Source organism: Martes martes (genome assembly GCF_963455335.1).
Source record: "Martes martes genome assembly, chromosome: 11".
In the NCBI taxonomy this organism is placed as follows: Eukaryota; Metazoa; Chordata; class Mammalia; order Carnivora; family Mustelidae; genus Martes; species Martes martes.
The window spans coordinates 94,622,872-94,642,838 of NC_137899.1; the positions used below are offsets into that span (position 1 = coordinate 94,622,872).

Consider the following 19,967-nt stretch of genomic DNA (forward strand, 5'->3'; position numbering starts at 1 on the left):
TGGTAAGTTAACTTAGCCACTAACTGGGTAATAGCTGAGGGTTGCTGTCCAGCCAGACAACTCTGGGGGTCTCAGTCAGTCCTACAGAAGATGGTAATTATTGAATCAATAACATCAGGCATGTGACTTGGCAGCCATATAATGACCAAGGTTTCACGTCCTCCAAAAGTTCTGCAAGTCACACACTAAAGCTCCTAGAAAAGGTTGAAGCTATACAATGCCAAAATAATTAGTTGAAAAGCTGAAATTTTGGTCAACATCATTATTTTGGTTTCATAAAGATCTAAAAACTCTGTCATAGGATCAGATTAAACTAAAATTAAAAGTCTGCATTCCAGTTCAAACATCTGGGGCATACAGATACATGTGAACTCAGGATACTGCTTATGCTTACAAAATAGTAACTTTCCTCGTTAAATGTTGGCTTTAAGGCATTCCTGCCAGTTACTCAATGCATGCCACAGGACATACACAAGCAAGTTAGTGCTGCTGTAGGGACCTTATCTTTGGAATTTCCTGACATTTAAGGGTTTCTCATTTCCCATTTTAGGATGGAAGGCACAAGTCCTTGCTTTTAATTTCCTGGGGCTTTAGAGAAATGAAGAAAGAAGAAAGGGACAAAAAGAGGAGGGGAGAGAACACAGAACAGAGGCAAAAAGGAAGAGAAGGAAAAGAAAGAAGACATTTTCTGAAACTGAGCATCTGAGTCCACTGGTTTGGCTCCTACAGAAGCGGACTCATCGGCCTATGAAAATGAGCCCAATGCGTTCTCTGAAGTGCACAGCCTGGCCATGTAATTCTAAACCCTCCCAACCTCGAAATCCTTAATCATTCCTTTCTTCAGCCCTGGCTTGGCTCTCCTGCTTCAGAGAGGGCAGTAAGTCTGCCAAATTTGAGTTCAGCCTCTTCTTTTTGTTAAGAGATAGGACCACAATAAAAAGTACACTTTATTTTTCTAAGTAGAAAATGAACATCGTGCCCTAATCACCCCCACTGTACTATTTTAAACAAAAGGAAAAATCCGAAGCCAAAATTCTTAAAACACAGCTGATGCAACCATATTCAAACTGGCCAAGAAAAATTTCATTTTTGGACTGAAACTAAGTAACTTTAGCTGGTTTTAAAGAGAATGCTGGAAGACGGCAAAGAGCAGATGGTAGCTACAAGAGAAAAGATAATGGGAATAACTGTTCACCAGGTTGATCTATTTGCCCAGAGATGACACAGAGGTAAGATTCTGATTTCCCAGAAGCAACCTGCCCCTGAGAAAGGGGGCCTTCCTGGAGGAACATCCCAGAAAGGGCACAGAAGAGCCGCTGTCATGACACACTGGGGTCATGAGCAGAAAGGTCACCCCAGTACTTAGGCACGTGGGTTTCGGCACCGGTTTGGGAAATGATTAAGAACTGGAGGCGGGTACAGCTTTCTCAGAACATAAACAAGGAAACCTCTAAGTTCTTTAATAGATCTTATGTATTACTGATACCCTAGCCTGGTAAAGACAGTACAATGAAAGCCAAGTAAAGACCAGTCACATTTATGGAATACGAACACCAAAATCTTAAATAAAGTATTAGCAAACAGAATTCCGCAGTATATTAAGAGAGTAACAAACCAGGACCAAATGAGAGTGCATTCCCAAAATGTAAGAATGGGTTAATATTAGGATATAAAGTCAATATTCACAGGTCAAAGGATAGGAAACATATGATCATATAAAGCTATTGAAAAGTAATCTGACAAAAATCTAACATTCAATCCTAATTTCTAAAACCCTAAGTAAAAGAAGCATAGGGGTGACTGGGTGGCATAGTCAATTGAGCGTCCCACTCTTGGTTTCAGCTTATCTCAGGGTTGTGAGATCCTGCTGGGCATGGAGCCTGCTTCGGATTCCCCCTCTCCCTCTGCCCCTCCTCCTCCCTCCTACCCACTCCAGTGCTCTCTCCCCCTCTTTCTAACAACCAAAAAAAAATTTTTTTTTAAATTAGTAAGGAGTGCCTGGATGGCTCAGTCAGTTAAGTGGCTGCCTTCAGCTCAGGTCATGATCCTGGGGTCCTGGGATTGAGCCCCTCATCGGGCTCCCTTGCTCAGTGAGGAGCCTGCAAATCCCTCTCTCTCTGCTTTTGCCCTCTCTCTCTGTCAAATAAATAAATAAAATACTTTAAAAAATAATAAAATAAAATTAAAAAGGAAGGTGAAAAAAAAAAGTGGTAATGTTGAAAGATCTTTATGACATCCTAAGTAAAAAACAGTATATATAGCATGATTTCTTTTTTTTAAAGGACATAATTTCTTTTTCTTTCTTTCTTTCTTTCTTTCATCTATCTATCTATCTACCTACTTACCTACCTACCTACTTACGTACCTATCTGGAATATGCAAACTTTTTCCCTTGGAAGAGAACTTAAGAAATTCTGGTTTTTGCAGCCAAAACAATCCTACCTGACAAATCACGTAAAGTAGGCCAGTGACATGACTGAATATAATTCTAGAAGACTGCTCTGGCTGCTATGGAGGAATAGACTGGGGTGGGAAGTGGACACGAGAGAACTAAGGTGGTAGCAACGAAGCAGATGTAGTCACATTCAAGGGCATGTCTCGAACAGCTTGCTGATAAATTAGATCAGGGCTCTGTGAAAAAGAGAGGAATCACAAATGACTCCTAGGATTTGGCTGAAGTGTAATGAAGGGTGATGCCATTTAATAAGATGGCTGTTATTTGGGGAGGAGACGCTTAGAGTAGCTTGGACCGGGAATTTAGGTTTGGACATGTTCAGTCCAAACTATGAATACAACCAAATGGGAGAGCCATGCCGGAGATGACTCTGCAAACCTTCGCTGGAAGAGGGAGTCAGGGCTGTGGGGATCCATGTGGGGGTTATAAGCATGTAACTGACATTTAACGCCATGGGACTAAATGAGCTCATTTAGGGAATGAGGCAGATAGAGGAGAGAAGTGTCTGCTCTCACCCAGGATGGTGTGTTGGGGGTCTTATTCTGACACTCAGGGAGAGGCGAATGGAACTGAGAAGGAGTAGCATGTGAAGCCGGACCCCCAGGAAAGCAGGTGATCTAGAAGCCCAGTAAATGGAGTGAAGTTGTTCCTCCAATGCCAAGACATGTCCCATAAGGAAAGAACAGAGAACAGGCAACTGGATTTGGTGAGATGGGGGTCACAGGTGGCCTTGGGTCAAGAGCAGTTTCAGGGTAAGTGGCAAAAGTCTAACTGCAGTGAGTTAAGGGGAAAACAGAAGGTGCAGAATGGGTGACCAGGCTCCGAGTTTTCCTCTGTGGCTGGTTCCCAGTTTAGTGGGTATCAAACCAATTAGCACATCCCAGAAATAGGCTAGAAAGTAGTTCTCAAAGCAGAAAAGAAACAGTTTCCAATGTGCTGATCTGATCTTCAAGCACGCACAAACTTTATTATCTCATGTACTATTCTGACATTATTAAATATTTAGGGTGTGCATCTTTATGTATAAATGAGGAAACGGAGGCTTCGGGAGGTCAGACAAGGTGTTCGAGGTCACACAGAGAGACAGCAACAGGGCTGAGGCCGACCCGGGCTGTGTTTCTAGAGCTCACACCAAGAAAAAGCATGAAGACAGGAGCCAGCGGAGATTGGAAACACCATGCAAGAGTGGGGGATGGGAGTGGCAGATGAGAGCACCAATTAGCCCACCGTCAGAGTTATCACGAGTTTTCGTTGAACTCTTGGTTAGCGCCAGAAATACAAGTACTTATCACATCTAAAAGATAATTTTTCCAAGCTAATACTCATTTTGAGGACGGAGAACACAAAACACCGGCATCACTTATCACGTTTGCAGGTTTCATCAATACACTGTCTCAAGCTGGACCAACTACAAGACCCACCCATTTAATAAAACCAGTAAGCCACCACCTGAGAGTGGCTGTGATGCAGCATCAGCCACTGAGCGGACAGTCGGCCGCCACCTACCTGTGGTCAGCAGTGGGTTTCGGCCTCCCGGTCCACAGTCTTCTGTTCACGGAGGAAGGCGGGGGTGAGGAGGGCAGGGGCGGGGGAGGTAGAGAAGGCAGAGGAGGCAGGTGCCTTTTATCCTTCCAGAAGCTGATGCCTGGGTTCCCATCCTTGTCCCCTTCTCCATCGTGTTTAAACGTTCTCCGGGGCTTGGGCAGGGGGTTGATGAAGGGTTTTGCAGGGGAGCCCTCTGAGCCCCTGTCCACACCCTCCGGGCTCTGGTCGCAGGGCCTCCTGCACAAGCCTTTCCTTTCCTCTGCGGCCTCAGGGGTGGGGTCCCTGACCTCCAGGTCCCAGTGGTGGGACCTGAATTCCAAGCCCCGCCCGGCCCCACGGTTCTCAGGAAGGGTGGGCCCCTCCTCAGCCTTGTCCGGCAGGCAGTGTGGGGAATAACACGTCCCCGGTAACTGGGGATCCAGCCCCGCCGACCCATCCTTCAGAGCCTGCTCCAGTTTCTTGACCTGCCTCAGCACGGAGAGGCTGTCACTCGGAAAGCGCTGTTTGCCCAGCCTGGGCTCTCGGCCTCTGCCCGAGTTGGGAGCCAGCTGCCTGGCTGGCTGGCTGAGATCTTGCCTCGGCTCTGCGTCTTGTCCCCCGACTTTCATGACCCCTTTATTCCTCTCATTCTCCTTGCTCTCTGTTTCGGGCCTGGTTCCATCCTGCACCTCCGTGACCCAAGCTCTCACACCATCACTGCTCCTCCTCCCCATCACACAGGACATCAGGTAGTCCTCTTGCCCATCTGCTTTCCTGCAGGGTGCAGGGGTGGGCAACTCCTTTTTCCCTTCCCATTTGGATATCTTGTCCTTTATGCTGAGGGGCTTGTGCAGGGCCCCTCCCTGGGCAGGAGGGCAGGGGTTCTGAGCACCGCTGAGCTGCCTCTTGCCCGCCTTGCTGGCTTCTTTAGCACTGAGACCTGAAGCTGGGTCGCTGATGATCATATTTGAGCTGAACATGTTCTGCTGAAGACAGTTCACTCTTGACTCTAGCATCAGGTTACTGAGACTTTCCAGTGAGCTTCTTCTGGGGGGTGAATCCTGATCAGTCTCTGGCAAAGGAATGGGGGACCTAACTGGCAGCCTTCGAGGGTCTTCCCCAGCCTTTGGACCTTCCACCTCGACCCTGAACAAGAAAGACAAACATTGGGTAATGGATTCTTAGTCACAGAAACTAGCTAGAACTTAGATATAAATGCTATATGCTAGCTGTAAGTAGTAAACATTGAAACCACCACTTTAAGAAATCACTCTGTTCTTCTTAGGAAGACAGTATTGTGGAATAAAAGGATCTACTGGATTTTTGGAATGCAGCAGACTTGAGTTTAAAGCCTAATTCAACCACTGACCAGCTGTGTGACCTTGGACGAGATGTTTCACTTCTCTAAGCCTAAGTGTCCTCATCTGTGAAATGGGAATAATGATAATACGTATCTACCAGAGTGGCTGAAAACACTGAAAGAGGCAGGCCATATTAAGTATCTAGCATGTCGTAAGTGTATAATGTTATCATTATCGTCAGCTTGTTTCCCTGATGAAAACAGGGAACATCTTCTGAGGTAAAAGCTTACATAGTCCAGATTTCCTCTGTTTCTGGAATCAATGGATGGGCCTTTGTGATGACTATTTAAAAATTAGAACAATGCCATAAGTCATAAAATGTTTGCTCAATCTGGGCTTCCTAAGCTGTCCTGACTTGAGTAGGAAAAGCCACAATTATTGGCTGCATCTGAATTGGACCTTCTCTAGACAGTGAGCCTACTGGACTGGTTTCTTCCTGTGAACAGGGATTGCTTGGCTTTGTTGGATTACTTTGAATTTTGGTCTGTTTGGGCTACTGTTGAATCCTCAGCACCTGGAACAACAGCAGAGTAGTAGAACATGGTACTCATTATCCACATGTGACATCCACATTGGACAGAGCAAAAGAATATTTCCATCATCGCTGGAAGTTCTGGCCTAGAACAAACACGTCGGGAGATAAGCCTCCAAATGTGATTTTAGGAGATTAGTCAGTGCCACGAAGATGTTAAAAGCTCTTTTGAAAGGAAACCAGAAAAACATTTTTAAGCTAGTCTAATGAGAACGGGAGTATCTGTGTTTTTGAATGCAAAATAATCTTCCAACAGCAAAGGTCATAACTAAGCTGAGTGACCTTGGACATGCTAAGATTAACAAGGACGCACAGACCAACTTCATGGTGCACATTTTTGGAATATATAGATCTGACTACATAGGAATTCTGAAACTCTAGTTAAGGGTCACAGTGAGGGACGAATAATTAGCAATTTCATGCATCCTGTTACTATTCAGCTTTCTGTTCCAAAGACTAATAATTGTTTACATGAAGACTTCTCCCTCCATTGGGACATTAACACGTAAATTGTGTTGCTATTTGTGGTTGCACAGCATAAATTAGAAACTTGTGAATATGCAAACACATTTTCATATTTTAAATACGGCTATCAAAGCAGAATTCCTTATTTAAATAAACAATTAGCATGCACAACAGAGTGCTTACAAAAGAGAAACACATTTTTCAATTGTCCTGTCACCACTGAGGACATTAGCATGAATTCAGATTTTAGTGAGAAGCAGAAACAGAATCAGTTTGTTGATATTTTACTGAAAGTTCAAAAGGCAGAAGTTAAAGCCCTGGCTCTCACAGTGCTAGAAGCAAGATGACAGGACAGACACATAAATACACAATTCACATTAGTTCATGCTTAATGACAATGGATGATATAAACAATAATTATAAAAATCATACATACTGGTTTTTTAAAAGATTTATTTATTTGAGAGAGAGAGAGAGAGTGGCATGAGTGGGGGGCGGGCAAAGGAAGAGGGAGGATCTCCAGCAGACGCCCCATTGAGTGCTGAGCTCCACGCGGGCTCAATCCCACGACCCAAGAGATCATGACCTGAGCCGAAATCAAAGGTCGGGCACTTAACCGACTAGGCGGCCCAGGCGCCACATGGACTGTTAAAAAATACTGACAACAGATAAACATGGCTTTCAAGTTAGTGGGGACCTCAGTTTGAATCTTGGCTCTATTTTTTTTCATTTTAAAATAAGAACTCTTGAGGCACCTGGGTGGCTCAGTTGGTTGAGTGTCTGACTCTTGATTTAGGCTCAGGTCATGACCTCAGGTCATGAGATCGAGTCCTGTGTCAGGTTCCACACTGAGCAGGAGCCTGCTTAAGATTCTCTCTCCCTCGGGGCACCTGGGTGGCTCAGTGGGTTAAGCCGCTGCCTTCGGCTCAGGTCATGGTCTCAGGGTCCTGGGATCGAGCCCCGCGTCGGGCTCCTTGCTCAGAGGGGAGCCTGCTTCTCTCTCTGCCTCTGCCTGCCTTTCTGCCTGCTTGTGCTCTCTCTCTCTCTCTCTCTCTCTGTGTCAAATAAATAAATAAAATCTTAAAAAAAAAAAAAAAAAAAAAGATTCTCTCTCCCTCCCTCCCTCTTTCTCCCCCACCCCCACCCCACCAAAATAAATAAATAAGAACTCTCTCTCTCTTCTCTAGACTGGAACTTGACTGGTGCAGAGGTCAAATTTATCTTTAAATTTCTCTAGTATGCAGTAGACAGTCAATAAACACTTAGAAGACAAATGAGTGGATGAGTCAATATATGTTAATGTCCCCGGAGTACAGCACACACTCTAGTTCCTGACAGTACTAAATGGCAAGGAGTGTTGTTGCAATTGACTAAGATCCCACATGTCTGGGGTGACCTCACAATCATGGAGGCCCTATGTGAAAACGGAAAGGGAAGAAGGATGGCTTGAAGAAGACCACATGGAATTATGAAGCTCAAGCGAGAGGCAAGGATGGTGAAGCCAGAGGCAAAGGGCCCTCTCCATGTGGTTGTTGCACCCAAGGATTTTCTGAGGTCCTGTTTCTAGGACACTATGGCCCCAGAAGGGACTGGGGACTGCGGTGCAGAGCTGTGATGACCAAGGCCACCACAGAGTGTGAGACAGAGAGTCAGAGGAAAGGGCTCCATGTGGAGAGAAAGCAGCACTGCTGAAAGAAGATGGGCAAAGCCGGCCTTGTGGACAGATGCACCTATAAAGATTTAAGGTTGAAGGATAATGAAAAGGCCTATGCATCCTAGTAGTTAGGAAAATAAATCCCGGGCTGGAATGGGGAGAGGGCGTGAAGCTGCCATAGGCCTGTCCTCTCAACAACTGGGCGCTAGTCAGACCTTCCACTGCCCACTGTGGTCACAGGTTCTCCGGCATGTGGGGATGATTTCCAGGAGGCACATGGCAATGACTTGGAAAAGAACCTGTCCTTAGTCCAACGAAGTGGAGTTAGAGAGGAGGGAAAGGCGGTAGAAAGAGGAAGGAAGTAGAGACTCTGGGCCAACTTCTACACTCCCAGGGGAGAAAAGCTCTTACTTGTCAGCCAATTTGTAGCTCAGGTTTTCAGTCTGGCTGTGGCTGCCCTTGGCCGGCCGGCACACTGTCATCATGTCAGCACCAAGAGGAGCTCCAAGTCGCCTGGGGGAACAGGGATGCACACTCAGTGAGTCACGACAGCAAATCTAGGGCCCACACCCCAAACTATTTATCCCTGACAGAGTCCACCCAGGGGTGGGGTATGTGTGTGTGACTGCAACACACCCTTCAGAATCCCTGACCCAGGAGAGAGGGCAAGGGCACAGAATCCTGAGATCCCCCTGGATACAGACCCCATACCAACCAACCTCTTCTCAGTCAGAATGCATGCCAATCCTGTGTGTGCGTGTGCGCGTGCACATGCCACGTGTGTTCATGGGTGTGTGAAAGCAAAAGATAAAATACCAGCACAACCGGGCACTTTTTCAGGCTCTCTTAAACCTGTGATGCACTAACAGTCCCCAAAGAAGACATGAGTCATTACTCTACTTGAAACAATAAACCGCCTGCCTAAGCCAAAACCCCCACACAGAGGTACTCCTGTGCTGGCCCTCGGGCACGCATGGACACCCTCCGTCCTCCGCCTTGGAGCCCTGTGCAAAGACCCTCTCCCAGCCTCTGCAAACCCAGGGAAGGAAACACGGAGCCACTAGATCATCTGTCTGGTCTAAGGAAGAGCAGGTGGCTCTGGCAAACCCAGGAATCCCACGGGGCACCTCACACCTAACAAATAAGGACCACATGGATGCCAAAGCAGTGGCCTCCGCGGTGACACGCCAGTGCCTGACATTCCAATGCAGTGAAGTAGCTGATTAAAATGTAGGATTTCAATAGCAAGGCCCGTCAGAACTCTGTGTCTCTCAACATAAGGACAAACAGACACTGCTCAGGTGGACGTGGCTAGGAAGATGAGAATGGAGAACACCAACAGGATGCGCAATCCAAGTCTTCTGCAAAGCATGAACACCGCATGGACGGTCCCTCCTGATGGCGACAAGGTGGCTCTTTGGTTAGAGGTTCAAGGAGTACTGAGATACTGGAGATTCACGTCTCTTTTCCACTGACCCTCCAGGGAATCCCTCTCCTGAGTCCCTCTCAAGTTCCAAGATTCCCATCCCCTCTCCCAGGAGAGTTTGCCTGCCAGGTGACAGGGTAGCTGCCCAAATTCCTGGCCTGGGCATCCCCTTCCTGCAAGAAATCAAAGGGCTGGACTTCAAGACATGCGTGTAACTCCTGGGAACAAGGAGAGGGAGGCCAGGAGCAGGAAAAGAAAAAGAAAAGGTAGCGAGCTCTGGGTAACAAATTAAAAGGAAGAGGGTTGTGACTGGTGAGCTGAAAAGCCAGGAAGGGAACAGTCTGGTTCAAGCAGGTGTGAGTTTGGGGAGGGGAGCAGCGCTAAGGCCTGCCCATGGAGCTCAGCTGCCCCTTACCCCAGTCATGTGGCATCCTACCTTTTGGGGTACGGCTGTGCTGAAAGCAATCCAGCTCTTTAAAGAAGTCAGGCCCAGAGCTCTCCCCTCCCGTTAGGGAAGAGAGCGCTGAAGTGCCTTTCAGAGCAGGAAGGAACTCATTGCCTCTCTCATAATGCTCCACAAAGCTTCTGGTCAACTATATTTCAATTAAAAAAAAAAAAAAGCTTCTGGAGCCTCTCCATTTGGCTGGGCTGAAAGACACTGCCCTTTTGTCCTGCATCTGGCAGACGGCCCCGTTGGATATCAAGGACAGTGGCTGCTCCCTCTCCGCCCCCTCATGCCTGCACTCTGTACCCACACACACAACTGCAGGGATGCAGCCTCAATCTGCGTGAGCAGCAACTCTCTCCAGCCACCCCCTTCTTTCTAGCAGGCGTCCCCCTCTCCTGGGCACCACAAGCACGTGCCAGGTTCCATGCAGGATGCAGGGCAGCCTCAAGGATGAGTAAGACATGGTGTCTGCCCTCAGGGAGAACACCCAGGACTGTGCTTAGGTCACTCAGTCCTGGCATCTGGCTTTCCCCCAAAGAGAACAATTTGCCTATACTTCCCAGAAAGCCAGAGCTTTCCCAAAAGGGGCAAAAGCCATGTGTCTCATGCACAGAGAACCGTGTATGGAGTCTGAGGCTGAAGGTCACAAGAAGCACTTAAACAATATGGTACTGGAGTGAACTCGATTCCCATCGGGTACTGATGACTTCGAGGACTAAAACCACGGTGTCTAGAGAAAGAGCTGGTGCCATATTCTGAGAAGCAAGTTCAAGTGGGCTTCAGGGGCTGGAACTGAGAGAGTAAAGAAGGGCCTGCCACTCGGAGATCAGCCTCCCAGCATTTCTAAACTCACAGACAAACAGAACATGTTGCCCCCACAAAACTATGACCCTTCCCTTTTCACCTGTGATGTTTCAAAGCCATTAATTAGGTGACAAGCCCAGCTTAACTTGCTGATCGGAAGTACTCTGGCACTTATGTCACCGTAACTTTGCCATCACTTTGTAGATCTGGGATTGCAAGGTGGAGCTATTTCCCAAGTGTGCTCCACCTGGAATCTGTTCCAGTCTGCTGGGGGGTCTTGGGGGGCAGGTAGACTCCAGGGCACTGCTCCAACTACCAAAACCCACTGTCTGGGCACTGGCCTGAAGCTGCATTTAAATACGGTCAATCAAAGGCCTCGGGTGATTTTTACACAACCCGACATTCTTTATTTCTTCCTGAGCAATTTGGCCTTGTGATCCAGACTGGTTTCCAGGAGGTATAATGAATGCATGACTAATAAAAACACATTTTCCCACTCCACTGCTTTCCATAAAAACAGAACTTCTCATTCACCAGATGGGCTTAATTAGTATTAATAATTTTAATTAAATTTAAAATGTCATACAAAATTCTGAAGCTAGATGATAGGTACGTGAATATAGGTTTTAGAGAGACGCTTCCAGTCTGTCTCAAAGGACCACAGAAAATGTAATTGCTCCAGCCTGACATTACCAGATCAAAAACCTGTGTTATTTTATAATTCCTTTATGTTTACCCACAAAGGCTTAAAGTTCCAGCCTGATCTCTGAAAACACCATTTTTTTTTCTTTTTTTAAGGGACTTGGAGTACTAAAAGGTGAAGTCATTAATTGAAAAACAAGTGTCTTATTTTTGCCCATGAGAGTGTCAAGATTCTAAAACAGATATAAAGTGTTTTCCTGGTGGAGGAAATGACATATCAGATCTTCTCCTGAGCACAGTTCTTACAGGAATGACTGAAGACCTGAAGGAGGGACAGGGTGCAGCCCACAGGGCTGCAGCGCAGGGAGAGGAGCCACCAGAGGAAGGAGGGGGGAAGCAGGTCCTTCAGAATCCTGCCCAGGCCTGTCTGCCTGCTCTGCTTCCTCCCGCTGCCATCTGGGGTAGCAGCCTGGGGAAGCCAGTGTGGTGTCCACCGCCAGGAGCCCAGTGAGACAGCCACTGGCGTTCTGAGGCCTGGCCTCTCAGAGCGTTGCTACTTACAATAGAGCATTGTTCATGTTTTATTTATTCTGAGCATTAATTATCCATTTATCATATTATGAATTATATAGGGGGCTGCTGAGCTCTCACCAACATTAATAACATTCTTCCTGTTAACTCTGGTGGGGTTTTTATGGTACAACAGGGAGGTGATATATGGCTACAGAAATGTTGCTATCGGAGTCACCTACAAAAAGAAGTTCAGATATTACTGTTTTAGACGCTGCTAGAAAAACAATCTGGACACGCATAAGCCATGGGGGTTGGGGGATGGAGAGACTGGTTTCCCCAAATCTTAAAACAAAAACAGTGATTTAAATAAAAAGTGAAATCTGGAAATGCCAATCCACTGATAAACGAACAAAGTGTGATATATACAAACAAGGGAATGTTACTTAGCCATAAAAAGAAGTGAAAGACTGTTACATGCCACAATATGGATGATAAGTGAAAAAGCTGGACACAAAAAGCCACAAATTGCATGAATCTATTTATAGGAAATGTCCAGGGTGGGCAAGTCCATAGAGGGAAGGGGAACTGGGATTGATTGCCAATAAGTAAAGGTTTCTTTGGGGGATGATGGAAATGTTCTGGAATTCGATAGTAAAGACAGCTGTACAACTATCACTAAATAGTGAATAACTATAAGTCACTAAATTGTATACTTTTAAGTGGTAAATTTTATGTGCGTTGTATCTCAAAAATACATTATACACATCTTCAGTAAAAACAAAAATAAGAAATTTGGGCAGGGGAAGGAGGTGGAGTGAGGAATAAAACACACACAACTATAATTCTCCAGTGCCCTTTACTGTTCTAAGGTTAGTATGCTAATTCTGGAAAATAGGTAAATATACATTATATTCACTTGATTTGTACATAAAATGGTCATACTTGATATACTGAATGAAAAAATACAATTTATATCACAAATGACTGCACATTAATATTATTATTTATTTTATATTATTTATTTTTTTAATGATTTTAAAAAATGTTTCTTAAAGATTTTATTTGTTCATTTGACTGAGAGAGAGAAAGAGAGAGCACAAGCTGGGGGAGTGGCAGGCAGAGGAAGAGTGAGAAGCAGGCTCTCTGCTGAGCAAGGAGCCCGATGTGGGGCTCGATCCTTCATGACCTGAGCTAAAGGCAGATGCTTAATTGACTGAGCCACCCAGGCACCCCTACAATTCAATTTTAAATGGTTTTTCCTTGTGTTGCAAATAAAGCTATAAGTCATTTGGCTTTTATGATTCTAGTAACTTATTTTTATCATTTTATAAACAGCAAACACAAAATTGAGAAGGAACCACAACAATTACTGTAGAACAAAAATAGTTCTTTTTCTCAACTGAGCATTCTTCTTCACAGCAAGCATATGTGGAAAGTTTGTTTTCAGAAACTATGTTGAGAAGGAAGAAAAACGGCACCATCACAACCATGCAGCTCTGGCTGTGTCTAGCTGCTCAGGGAATCTCACTCTGAGCCTCTAGAGGTTTCATTCTCATCTTCTTCAAGCAAACAGTTTTTAAAAAACACTAGGGACGCCTGGGTGGCTCAGGTGGTTAAGTGTCTGCCTTTGGCTCAGGTTATGATGCCGGGGCCCTGGGTTGGAGCCCTATGTCCGTCTCCCTGCTAGGCGGGGAGCCTGCTTCTCCCTCTCCCTCTGCCTCTCCCCCTGCTTGTGCTATCTCTCTCTCTGTGTCAAATGAATAAATAAAATCTTCAAAAAATTAAAAAAAAAACTAAATAGCTTTAGTTTTTTGATTTTGGAGTATCTTCCAAAAGCAAACCAATTTCTTCACATTTGGAAAAAGACAGAAGACTGAAGTGGGTGAGGAACAAGAGAAGCCAAAGGCTACGCGTCGCCTCAGAACAACGCCTAGGAGGCCATTTTGGCAGAATCGCAGCCTGCACTCTTGAACCAAATGCTTAAACCATGCCTGTACCAAAACACCACACACCACGACAAGAAACCAGGTCCCCAGTGCACCATACCAGGCAAAGACCATGGCAGCGCCAAGGAAATTATTTTTCTGCTAACAATCATCAGACTCTTCCTTTTTCTAGAAGTTCTGCTTCTGAGCCCAGAAGCTTCCCCCATCAAATAAGAATGTTCAAGAAGGGTCTAATGAAGGAATGAACATGTATCATTTTCTTATATTTACCATATCCATCAACAGATGACTGGATAAACACATGGTTTAGCCTTATAATGGAATATTATTCGGCCACAAAAAGGAATGAAGGACTCATACGTGCTATGACATGGATGAACCTTGAAAACACCATACAAAGTGAAAAAAGAACAGTGACAAAAGACCACCCATGTTATATGATGCCGTTTATACAAAATGTCCAGGACAGGGGTGCCTGGGTGGCTCACTGGATTAAAGCCTCTGCCTTTGGCTCAGGTCATGATCCCAGGGTCCTGGGATCGAGCCCCACATCAGGGCCTCTGCTCGGCAGGGAGCCTGCTTCTCCCTCTCTCTCTCTCTGCCTGCCTCTCTGCCTACTTGTGATTTCTGTCTGTCAAATAAACAAATAAAAATCTAAAAAAAAAAAAAAAAAAAAGAAAGAAATGTCCAGGACAGGCAACACAATCAAGACAGAAAGCAGATTAGTTGGGTTGGGGGATGGGGTAACTGGGTGATGGGCATTAAGGAGGGCACGTGATGTGATGAGCACTGGGTGTTAAATGCAACTGATGAAATCACTGAACTCTACCTTTGAAACTATTAATATACTATATGTTAATTTAAAAAAAAAGAGAGAAAGAAAAGCAGATAAGTGGTTTGCCAGGGCTGGGGAAGGTAGTGTGGGGAGTGACTGTTAATAGGTATGGGTTTTTGCGGGGGGGAGTAATGAAAATGTTCTAAATTAGGTAGTGCTGATGACTGGACTGGTGAATATGTTAAAGACCACATGTTTGTTCACTTTAAAAAGGGTGAATTTTGGGGTGCCTGGGTGGCTCAGTCGTTAAGCGTCTGCCTTGGGCTCAGGTCATGATCCCAGAGTCCCGGGCTCAGCCCTGCATAGGGCTCCCCGCTCAGCAGGAAGCCTGCTTCTTCCTCTCCCACTCCCCCTGCTTGTATTCCTTCCCTTGCTGTGTCTCTCTCTCTCAAATAAAAAAATAAAATATTTTTTAAAATAAATGAATAAATAAAAAGGGTGAATTTTATGGTATGTGAATTGTATCTCAATAAAGCTGTCATTTAAAAAAAAGAAAAAGAAAAAGCAGGAGGGAGTGCTGAATGGAAGGAGTCCTGGCCCCAACCCGGACCCGGTGACTCAGACTGCCAGAGGGCCCAGGAATATGCATTTCTAAGCTCCCCAAGGAATTCATGCTACAGTCTAAGAACCCATAAACCATATTTATTTTCCTGCCCCTTGTGTACTCAGTCGGGAACAGAAACACTCTCCTCTGTCCTCTGCTTTGGAAGGCGGCCTTTTACTCCAGGGTGTCTGTCTGCTCCTATTTCCGAGCACCTCTAAAATCTGACTGAGGACTTATCAGCACACAGTGAGCTGCTCCTGTCCCTCCAGCCAGGATAAATGCTTCAACTGCTGTGTCCCTACACAGACTCCAATACCAAGGTTTGTTTTCATTCTAAAGGAGGCCTAGGACCAGAAGTATAATCTGAGTAATTTTAAGACTTGGTGGGTATGAAAACTCAGTTACCGGACAATAATATTTTAACAACTTGGTCAGTATTTTCCTGACCTACACCTGTCAGTTTGTCTGACGAATGAAGCCATTGGGAATCTGGCTAGAGCAGTCTGACCCTGCAGGCTGGACCACACTCTGTGATGCTCCTGGGGCCAGAGGCAGCTGAAGATTTTTATTCTTCTCACTTTCTTAAACACGGGTTTCACACCTGCAGAACATTCTTATGTACAGGGATGTATCTGGCCAACTTAATAAAATGGAAACACATTTTCGCTTAACAATATTTGCAAACCAGGCTTTTTCCTTCACCCACTTGCAATGCAGAAATACTCCCATATGTTGCCTCTAGGCTGTCCATTTTGTAGAGGGTAAAAAAGAGAAAAAGTGCAATTAGGTGGCCATCTTGCCTATAAGCACGAAGCTACACTATGTATAAGGTTTTAGCTCTGTCAGCCCTCCCGAGTGAATGCTTATAACTACTACTGTCACCTCTTTGGAAAAAGTTACTATGAGTTTGCCACAAATCATCAAAGTATGAGTTATGAAAGTTATGAAATACGCTCACATTGCCAAAATACGGCTTAAGAATCCGAATTCCGGTAAATATATTTTCTTTTAAGTAAAAAATATAGGGGCTCCGGCTGGCTCAGTTGGTGGAGCATGTGACTCTTGATCTGGGGTTTGTGAGTTCAAGCCCCACATTGGGCATAGAGCCTAATTAAAAAATAAATAAATAAACATGCATTACAGTGGTATTATCTTCATTTAAAAAAAATAAAAGTATACTTTTTTTTTTTTTTAAATTATAGATCACCAAACTAGGAGGAGTCAGGTTCTAACTTCTTTCAACCCCAAATATGTAAACTTGCTCTTCTTTTCTCTGTTCTGGGCTAGCCAGAAACTATTTCTTATTTCTAACTTCTTTTTTTTTTTTTTAAGATTTTATTTATTTATTTGACAGACAGAGAGCATAAGTAGGGAGAGAGGCAGGCAGAGAGAGAGAGAGGAGGAAGCAGGCTCCCTGCCGAGCAGAGAGCCCGATGCAGAGAGAGCCCGATGCGGGACCCTGGGATCATGATCCGAGCCAAAGGCAAAGACTTTTAACCCACTGAGCCACACAGGTGCCCCTCTTATTTCTAACTTCTATGGAAGTCTGGAGTCTGCTTCTCCCTCTCCCTCTGTGATCTCTCTTGCTATCACTCTCTCTCTCAAATAAGTAAATAAATCTAGTTTTAAGGAAAAAAAAGGAATCCTAAATATGAAAAAATATATGCATAATGTTTACAGGTATTACTTACAATATTGCAAACTTAAAAATAACTTAAATGTCAAACAATATAATGGTTACATAAACTATGATAGTTATTTGATGGAATATTATAGAGCACATTAAATTATGTTTAAAAAGGGGCTCCCGGTGCATGTGCATGCGCACTCTCTCAAATAAATAAAAATAAATCTTTAAAAAAGAAAAAAACAAACGGTGCTTAAGGAGACTACAGTTCTGTAAGGACAGAAAGGAGACCAGTGGTTGCCTAGGCTGACAGTGGGCAGGGCAAGAAAAATGGGAGTGATTGCTAATGGGTATGGGGTTTCTTTCTGAGGTGATGAAAATGTCCTAAAATTGAGGAGCCTGGGTGGCTAGTCATTAAGCGTCTGCCTTGGGCTTGGGTCAGGATATCAGCCCCACATGGAGCCCTGCATTGGGCTCCCTGCTCAGCAGGAAGCCTGCTTCTCCCTCTCCTTCTCCCCCTCCCCGTGCTTGTGTTCCCTTTCTCCCTGTGTCTCTCTGTCAAATAAATGAGTAAAATCTTAAAAAAAAAAAAAGTCCTAAAATTGATCGTGGTGACAATTGCAAAAGTCTGTAAACACACTAAAAACCATTAAACCATACCCTTTATATGAGTGAACTGTACTGTATGTGCAATAAATCTCAATAACTCTTATATAAGAAAATAAATTAAAAAGTCAAGCTGGAAAAAAAAGACTATTATTAAATGGAAAAAATGCTGGAATCAAGATTCAAAAACTTGTATCAAATATGAATAAAACGATGTTAAAAAAAAAGAAAAGGAGGAATCTATTCCTACTCAAATCGTGTAAGAAAATGACTGGAAGTAAATACAACAAATGATGAACAGTAGTTGTCAGTGGGCAAGAAACTTGGGAGGCTTTTTTCCATTCTCTCTACTTAACTATATTTCAACAACAAAACTCCCCACATTTCAAAAATTTCTATATTAAGCATGCACTACTATCAACATTACAAAGAGTGGGGAAAATGTAAACCCCGTTGTTTCTGGGCCTGCCCCGTGGCGCCCCCAGCAGGCCCTTGGTTGCCTTGCAGCCACAGCCGTGCCTGCAGTTTGTTGGCTCACCTGAACCCCTCAGTCCCCAACCTGCTTCGCTGTGGCAGTGGAATCTCCTGAAGGGAAGGGTAAGTGACACTGTGTTCTCACCACCTCCTTTCCCTTAGTTGACCACCAGGATCTGTATTCTGGCCTCCCACTTCCCAGTACAGATGTTTCACTGGGTCTAAAGAGTGACTATACGGAAACCTCCAGCTACCAGGAAAATAATCATACAATTCATTCTTCCAACTAACAGTTGTGTCTACTTTGCAAAGGGAACTGAGTGAAGCCTGGGAGAAATATAAAATAAAGACACTGATTTGCCCTCCGAGACTTTTCATTCTTGTACAGGAAAGAAGATGCACAAGACAATACTGTATTATGCACTTGAAAGTTGCTAAGGGAGTAGATCTTAAATGTTCTCACTACATATACACACAAGTCGACCGTGTGAGGTGACAGATGTGTTAACTAACCTTCACAATGTATATGTATTTCATATCATCGTGTTCTATACTTTAAACTTATACAATGTTATATGTCAACTATATCTCAGTAAAGCTGGGGGGGAAGGTGCACAGGAGTGCCCCCCATGCAAAACACAATACGATAAACAAAACAATGAAAGCAAGATCCTGTTGTGGATCTGGGCTTGAAGGATGGGCTGAATTTCCTTTGGGGTATATGGGTGAAAGGCATAGATGTTTGCATAATCTCAGGACAACTAAACACTCAAAGAAGCACAAAACCACTGAATGAAAAGAATTGCCAAACTCCGTAAGGAGCTTACACTGAACTGCGTGGCTGGATTCCTTTCAGGGCTCAAGCAACATGGGAGCCAAGGCCGACTTTGTGAACACAATCTCTGTAGATTTTCTGAAAGCTTTTACCAAGATATTACCGTAAGCATAACAACCTTACAGATTTTTTATTTGGAAATGATTGCAGGTTGGCGGTACAGTTTCCAGAATATTACAGAAAACGCTTCTAAACTCTTTATACAAATTTACCAAGTTTTAACATTCTCTCAGTGGAGGACTGCTTTAAAATGCTGGTTTGGAGGCTTAGGGAAAATAAGTTCTATGCCGGCACTAGGAGTCTTAAGAAAACAGAATCTTACAAAACCAGTTTACTGAAGTGAGTAAGCACAGCCAGGTCCAAAAGACAACTCAACCCCCAACCCAATCCAACCCTCCACCACGACCTCCCAGAAGGACGCTGAAAACTTTAAAACCAGAATACCAGACATGGAAGAAGAGCTAGGAAAACACTGAAAAATACCAAAGAGTGGGGGAGTGGGGGTGAGGGGGGCACCACTATGTATTTAAAACATACTATAAAGCCTCTGTAATTAAAACAGTGTGGTACTGCCACAAGAATAGATAAATAGACTGGTGGAACAAAAGAGAGAGCCTAGACCCAACTACACACAGAACTTATTATATGTGACAGGGGCACCTGAGTGGTTCCATCAGTTAAGCATCTGTCTTCGGCTCAGATCATAATCCCAGGGTCCCAGGATCGAGCCCCGCATCGGGCTCCCTGCTCAGCAGTGAATCTGCTTCTCCCTTTCCCTCTGTCCCTCCATCTGCTTATGTGCATGCGCCTTCTCTTGCGCAGGCGACTTTGTATATGATAAAGGTGGCATCTTAAATCACTAGGGCAAAAGTGGACTTTTTAATAAATGATGCTGGAATAACCAAATAGCCCAAAGCTGTTCAAGTAAGATCACACTGCAACTCTGATGTGCCTGTGGTGCCTGGCTGGCTCGGTCTGTAGAGCATATGACTCTTGGTCTCAGGGTAGTGAGTTCAAGCCCCACATTGGGCATGGAGCCTGTTTAAAAAAAAAAAAGAAAGAAAAGAAAAGTGATGTGCCTGCAGTTCTGACGAACTGAGGATAATCTGCATCTTTTTCAGAGGCAGAAAACCAGCTGCAGGCAAGAACTGGTTTCACAAGGGGACCGGAGCCTTGAGGGGTTAACAGGAGACCCAGAAGGATCTGACCAGTGCCTGCCCTAACTCCCAAAGGGTTCCAATTGCCCTCAGAACCTGCTGTGATTTCAATGAAGTTT

General features: G+C 44.6%; 1 protein-coding gene across 1 annotated transcript in view; it reads right to left on the reverse strand.

The window, feature by feature from the left end:
- Nucleotides 1-19,967, reverse strand: part of DENND2A (DENN domain containing 2A) — a 101,408-nt gene that overhangs the window by 64,658 nt on the left and 16,783 nt on the right. Inside the window, exons 2-3 of the mRNA XM_080818210.1 lie at nucleotides 8,403-8,504; nucleotides 3,962-5,125 (exon numbers count right to left, since the gene is read on the reverse strand). Coding sequence (XP_080674336.1) covers nucleotides 3,962-5,125; nucleotides 8,403-8,476 — 1,238 coding nt within the window. The 5' untranslated portion in view covers nucleotides 8,477-8,504. The remainder of the gene's footprint in view (nucleotides 1-3,961; nucleotides 5,126-8,402; nucleotides 8,505-19,967) is intronic.